Below are 7,822 nucleotides of genomic sequence, written 5' to 3' on the forward strand. Positions count from 1 at the left end.
TATTTTTATTATTTATTTTGTCAGTTTGACATTAGTTTTATTTAAGGTTTAAGATTTTATTTTATTAATCTAAATTAAAAATAATATTAAATCCATAATATCTATATAAAAATAAAAATATTATTTGCACAATAAAATTAACTATCATGCAGTGACAAATCTAAAAAATTTTAATAAAGAAAGTAAACTATATATAAGATGATAATAATTTTTATAATAAAAATATTATGTGTATATAAAAATTATTTATCAAATTATTTATTAACTATTATATATTGTGCATAAATATCTATATATATTGTTTAACTTATTTTTAATTAGGACAATTTACATATTTAAATAAAACCAGAGAAACATTTATCCAAATACACAAATCAAAAAGTTGTTACGTGCTTGTACAAAATGTATTATTATGTAAACTGTGGGAGCCAACCACGGTTTTTGATTTGTACATAAACCGTGGCTGGCAGGGAGGTTTTATAGAAGGAAAAGTTTGGCTGTAAACCGTGGCCACCAACTACGGATTAGGAAGGAAAAGTGTTAGGCATAAACCGTGGGTGGCTACTACGGTTTATGAGGAATTTTGCGTTAAACGTAAAACCTCCTAGACTCCCACGGTTTACGTTTATAGGTATATATATACATAATCCGTTGAAGTAATAAAAATTTTTGAAACCTTCATAGTTGAGAGAGTTTAAGAGAAAGGGTGGGAGGATTTGCTCAGGTTTGAGTGGTGGAGTCATAGAGGATTTTACATATATTTTTAAAATATAATATAGATACATTTTTAATTATATTAATAAGACGATTAATTTATGTCTGAATTCACAATATAAGAGTAACTTTTGTGAAACACGTTGAAAAGAATAAAAGTGTGTTTCAGTACTTTGAACGATGTTCTTTGATGTTTGACAACTTTTTTTTTGAACGCCAACTTGATTCTGCATCCCAAAAGCTCGTTCATTAGAAGCAAAAAATTATAGCTTCTGCATTTACTCAACCCACGTTTACATTATTGCTTGTTATTATTGGTTTTTCCATAATTTTTTCTAAATAAATATTAAGAATATTAAAATAATTATTCTAATTTTTATGCACAGTATTTTAATTTTTTATAATATGTATTATTGCTCCTATTAAAAATGATAAATTAAATAAAAAATTAATTATAAATTAATTTTATACAACTTAGATTTTTATTATTATTTATAATTAATTTTTTATTTAATTTATCATTTCTAATAAGAGCAATAATACATATTATAAAAAATTAAAATAGTAAACAGTGCATAAAAATTAGAATAATTATTTTAATATTCTTAGCATTTATTTAGAAAAAATTATGGAAAAACCAATAATAATAAACAACAACGTAAACGTGGGTTGTGTAAATGCAGAAGCTATAATTTTTTGCTTCTAATGAACGAGCTTTTGGGATGCAGAATCAAGTTGGCGTTCAAAAAAAAAGTTGTCAAACATAAAAAAAACATCGTTCAAAGTACTGAAACACACTTTTATCCTCTTCAACGTGTTTCACAAAAGTTACTCTTATATTGTGAATTCAGACGTAAATTAATCGTTTTATTAATATAATTAAAAATGTATCTATATTATATTTTAAAAATACATATAAAAATGTATCTCTCATGCAGGTTGAATCTCACCCACATATATATAAATATTCCCTCCTCATAAACCGTCGGAGGCTACAAGGGTTTATGCCAATTATTATTCCTTCATAAACCGTTGCTGGCAGCAAAGTTTTATGAAGATTTTCTTGCATTCATAAACCGTGGTAGCCTACCACGGTTTATGATCATTTTGTTTCAACACTTAATCCGTCCCTGCCAGCCACGGTTTATGTACAAATCAGAAATCGTGGTTGGCTCTCACGGTTTACATAATAATACATTTTGGTAACAACTTTTTGATTTGTGTATTTGGATAAAAGTTTCTCTAATTTTATTTAAATATGTAAATTGCCCTATTATTATTATTATTATTATTATTATTATTATTATTATTATTATTATTATTATTATTATTATTATTATTACATGAACTTAAATAATTCATCTGTAAATTTAAATTAAAAGTTCAATAATATTAAGATTTAAATATCTAACTACCTTGCTAATAAACTTGAAAACTAAATCCTTATTGATATCTAACAACCTAACCAAATAATTTATTAATTTTTTAAATTAGTTCAATAATATTAAGATTTAAATATCTAACTACTTTGCTAATAAACTCAAAAACTAAATCTTTATTATTATCTAACAATCTAACCAAATAATCTATTAATTTATAAATAAAATTATAAAAATTTCTAATAACGGCATTTAAGCAAATAATTTCAAAATTCAATATATTAGTGCCATGTCAGCAAAAAGTCTTCCCATTTGTATTCGGTCTAGAGAAAGATTATTTCAAATTTAAAAAGTAACAACTTAAATAAATAATAAATTATAATTTATAAATAAAATGTAAAAAAATTTTAATAATAACACTTAAATAAATAAATTCTCAAATTCAACATATAAACACCACAACAATATAAAAATTCTAAGAGATAAGAAGCTTAATAATGCAAACATCAAATTAAAGATTATCACAATATTATTACAAATTTAAGAATATTTTTATCAATAATAAAATTTGAGTATATTTTTGTGAACCACCAAAATTATTTAGATACATTTTTAGCAAGAGCAATGCTAGGAGGTCAGCAATTTTTATGATTGTTAGCCATCAACTAGCCATCAATGATAATTTGATGGTGTAAAATTGGTATAAAATTTTATCTAATGATTCACCTTTCTCTGCTGGTTACATACTGGCCAAAATTTAATAAAACTGATGGCCCCTAGAATTTTCCTTTTAGTAATTTACAATTAAAAAGTGGAGAGAGAGAGGCCAAAAGAAAAACAGAGTGAGTAATAATAAAATAATTAAGTGAAACTTATAGAATCATTATAAAAGCGAAAAAAGAGAAGGAAGGAAAAGAACAATTTAGTCGATTCTCAAGCTTCTGATTTCTTGGGATTTTTTTATGATTTTCTAATTTTCTTTGACAATGAAACTAGCTAGTTAAATCAACATCATAGGATCCCAAACAAGCACCAAACTCCTAACTCTCAAATTTTAATTAACTAACCAAAAAAAGGAACAAAATCAGAAATACAAAAAAAAAACTCAACTCTAATAAAATCCCTTTCAAACTAACAAAATGGTTTGACTAGGGATGGTGGTAGAACTAGTAGACCTATGAGGTGGAATAGGTGGCCTACTACCAATGAAGTTATTATTATTATTTTCATTGACCCTTTTTGTTGAACTAATAAGTGAAGAACATGAAGCCCTTGAAAAACTTGTTGAAGAATGCAACAATCCTCTCTTATTAGAATTTGAAGCTTGATGGCTCTCATCATCATCATCATCACCCATTTTCTGTGCATAGCTTCTACAAGATTTCAACTTCTTGTTGTATGGGTTCTCTGGCTTTGCAAGATCCTCCAAGCTCCTTACTTTTGCTAATGAACTAAAAGATTGTGACTTTCCTTCGTAATACTTTGATAGCCCCCTCCTATTAATATCATTCATTAAATTAAAGATAAACAATTTTGAAGTAAAAAAAAAAACTCGCAATAATATTAGGTAGATAAGTTATACTACGTGTACACTTTAAAATCAATAATAAAATCAATCGTAATCATATCACGTCAGTTACTAAATTAATTACTCAATTAATTACTCGTATAATATATATTAAAATCCTTTTCATTGAAGTTAATCCATTTTTAGAACACTACCATTTGTTGGTATACTACTATTTCATAATTTGAGACTTTAAAAAAATATTAACCATTAACCCAAAAATAACATTAGTTTGTATATGTGTTATTATACATGTTTTTTAAAGTCTAATAAGCTCTTGCATGTAGAAGAAAAACACATGGTATATATATAGAAGTTTGAGAAACTAATCATATTCATTGAATTTCAAAACTTTATCTCTCGGAAATGATTTTATTACTTGAACGAAGGTAGAAGAGAAAGAAAAAGAAACTTACTTAATGGGAAGTTGTTGAAACAAACTAGACATATCACTCAATGGGTCATTTGTAGAAGTAGAAAAAGTAGAAGAAGAAGAAGGAGACATCACTTCTTCAAATGAATCAGATTCCATCACTAATGATGAATCATCACTTGAATTTCCAGACCCAAATGAAGAAGAAGAAGCAACACCAATCTCATGAGCTGCTGCTTTCTCAACCATAGTAGCACTTTTCAACTATATGCTCTTAACAAAATCCTTACTTAGTTTCTTTTCTAAATAAGAACACAAATATAAGTGTGAAAATGCACACTCACTTTTTCTTTTCTCTCTTCTAAAGATGTGCCTTTAAATGGAATCACAAGTACTTTTTTTTGTGTATAGCACAAGAGACTTGGATGGTTTATAAGCAAAGCTCTAAGATGCTACATTTGGATAAGACTAATTCAAAAAAAAAAATAATAATTATTGTTTATTTTTAGTGAGATAGGAAATCTTTTCCAGATAGAAATATTTAGTAAGATTCGGCTTTATCCGGATTTGATATTTCTTGTCCCCCTAACCTCAACACCCACCCTACGATCCATCTAAAGGCCACCTAGTTTACCTAAATATGGCACTTTGATAAATATTATTTCATCATTCAAATAATTAGTGCCATCGTATCTATCTATCATCGTAAATTTCAATTTTTCAGGAGAATAAATAAATTACACCAGTTCTTATCAAAATCTTTAATTTAGCAATACCTTACGGCGGCAATTGAATAACATAATTGTATTTTTAAGCTTTTAATATATAATTCAATTTTTTTTATAAATTTATCGAATAATATTAGAATGATAAATATGTCTAAAAGATGGTGTTTATTTATTAAAAAAAATTAAAAATTATTATTTAATTTAAAAAATATAAAAATAAATAATTTTTATAAAATAAAAATTTACTATAAAAAATAAATTAGATAAAATTTAAAAAAAAAACTCATAGATAGGTTAAAAGAATATATGCTAAGTTGGAAGTTCAAGGAGAGTGCGTGCAACTTGGCATGGAGTTTGGATAAGCTTGAACTCCCCTATCCTATGCCGTACCATAAGTAGTTGTTATCCATCACCCAAAAAAGCACTTTCCATACATCTATTTGGAAAACAATAGCTATTTTTTAATCTACCATTTTTCAGTGTTTGAAATTTTATATTTTAAATATCAATGGACATTTTTTTATGCGTTTTTATATATAATTTATATATAAAAAATTAAAAAAATAATTTTAAAGAGAATAATAGCAAAATCAATCATAACAAGGGCAGTAAAAATACGTACAAAAGGAATTAAAAAACATACTCCACAAAATAGATTTTATATATATAAAAGATAATCAATCATAAACATAGAAGAGAAAAGAAGAGAATTGAAACACCTACTTAAGAAAAAGAAAAGAAAAAAAAAACTATATCTAGAATTCTAGATAAGAGAAGAAAGATACAATTAGTTAATTAGAGCCGACTATTTATAAATTGTTATTCACTCACGGCAATATATAAAATCCTGAAATACATAAATATATCAAAGTAATGGTAAACTATTCAAGAAAATATCCACATTAAGAAGGAGAAAGAAAAAAGTAAAACAATGTGTTTTTTTTAATATTAGTGCCCATTATGGATTGTGATGAGGTTCAAATGACACTTTTGAACAGAAAAAAATTGGCTCTTTGCCATAAATGGTAACACCATAATATCCGACTTTTTACTTATTAGGTCTCTTTTTCAAAGTTGGTGATATACTTTTTAATTGTATCACTAATATTCTAATAAATAGGAATAATGTTTAGAGTAACTACAGATAGTTACCGTTAAAAATATAGTTAAAATATATTCAAAAGAATAAAGAAAAGGTGGTGTTATATGATAGGCTTCAATTTTGAGGGTATTGTGGTCCCATTTTGCGCTCTTTTTGGTTTGGAATGTCTGCTACCCAGCTGACACGCTCTTCAAGACTAAAACTAAATCTAAAGTAACCTAATTTTCTTTCTTTTACGGTTTTACCCTTCCCACTTACTTGGCTACTTGTGACCAAAATAAAAATATCTCTTTTAAAATATTATTATTATTAGGATAAATTTTTTTCGTCCTTAATCTTTTATTTATGAGACATATTGTATCTTAATTATTTTTAAACCTCAATCTAATTTTCATCTGAATTTGATAAATCTATTCCTATAATCGATTGACAACAAGTTATTTATCTGATATATTAAATGTGTGTCAAGAGGTATCAACTTTAAATAATTAAGTGATGAACTAAAAATTCTCCATATAAAAAAAAATCAAAAATAGAAAACGATAATCTTTTCTTCTTCTCCTCCTCTTCCCTTTTCTTCTTCCCTTTTCATCATCAAACTTCACCTTTATAACTATCACCGCAGCACTATTATTGCCAAACCAACTTATCTTTTCTTCTTCCTCTTCCTTTCCTCTTCCTCTTATTCTTCTCTTTTTTTTTTCTTCATCGTGCCATCTCCAAAACTACCATCTTCTCCCTCTAGTTTACCACCAACAGTCTCTACTACCGTGGTTCCTTCTTCCTCTTTTTTCTCCTTTTCTTCTCCTTTTTGCCCTCACTCAACTTTCCTCAATAGCTCACCCTAAATCTTCTTGGCATTACCAAGATCCTTGCCATTCTCACCGTCTTTCACGCCGCCACTGCTAACAACTATCTCTTCCTTGATTGATACTACATCTAGAGTCATGTGCCCATATCTCGTCTTTCGCAAGAGTTGCAAATTAAAAATTTATGTGGCATCTAGTGAGGCATTCAAATTAGTAGCTAAAGTCTTTCGGTTGGCCTCAACTCTTTTTATTGATATATTGATTACTAGTTTTATGATTTTGTCAAGGTTAATGCACAAAGAGTTTTAACACTATAGAGATAGATAGTAATGATAATGAGTCTGGAAAAAGAAAAAATAGGAGGAAAAAGAGGAAGAGGAAGAGAAAGAAGAAGGGATTGTGGTTTTAATCCCAATAACCATTTGGAGTTGACACCTGTTACTTAGTATTGAGACATCATACTCCACCTAATACGTTAGACGAATAATCTGTTGCCAACTGATTATAAGAGTCGATTTGTCCAATTTTCTTAACAGCTATGAGAGTCGAATTGAGGTTTAAGGATAATTAAGGTGCGATATGTTTCATAAAAAATGTCAAAAACTAAAAAAGATATTTACCTTTATTATTATTATTATTATTTCCATATAATACATGAAATATGGAAGAAAATGACATAAAATAAAAGTTTTTTCTTTCCTTGACAATAAGCATATATAATGTTGTAACTTGTAGCATACTTACATGGTTATAGAAATTTTTTTTACGGCATCGTTCAAGTTAAGACTAATTTACTGTGCTACTAAATTGTCTGCATAAGATGAAATTCGAACATTTGATACTTGTTTAAGTAGAATAATAAACTAATTATTAGATCAATTTAACTCTTTGTTCGTTGGATTGAATAAATTCAAGAGTAAATGACAAATAGCTAGCTCTAACTTTTTATCCCGAAATAAATATCAACTAATTAAAACTGTAACAAATATCATTCACTTTTTTAAAAGTAAAATATCTAAGTCTCACTGAAAGATCGATTTGTTTTTATATATTTTAGATGAAAAAGTTAAATATCTTATATTTTAAAAAGTTAAGATGTTTTTATATTTTTAATTAGGTAAAAACTTATGCGTTTTCGAATTAAAAAATT

General features: G+C 26.8%; 1 protein-coding gene across 1 annotated transcript; it reads right to left on the minus strand.

The window, feature by feature from the left end:
- Nucleotides 1-3,305: 3,305 nt before the first annotated feature.
- On the minus strand, nucleotides 3,306-4,396 carry LOC107458020 (protein OXIDATIVE STRESS 3 LIKE 4; the record flags this gene model as incomplete). Its single annotated transcript, XM_016076213.3, is given in 2 exon segments — nucleotides 3,306-3,589; nucleotides 4,077-4,396. Coding segments are annotated over 2 exon segments (490 nt in total), but the record flags the coding sequence as incomplete, so codon positions are not given.
- Nucleotides 4,397-7,822: the final 3,426 nt, after the last annotated feature.

The sequence above is a fragment of the Arachis duranensis genome, chromosome 7, assembly GCF_000817695.3.
Source record: "Arachis duranensis cultivar V14167 chromosome 7, aradu.V14167.gnm2.J7QH, whole genome shotgun sequence".
NCBI classification, from domain to species: Eukaryota; Viridiplantae; Streptophyta; class Magnoliopsida; order Fabales; family Fabaceae; genus Arachis; species Arachis duranensis.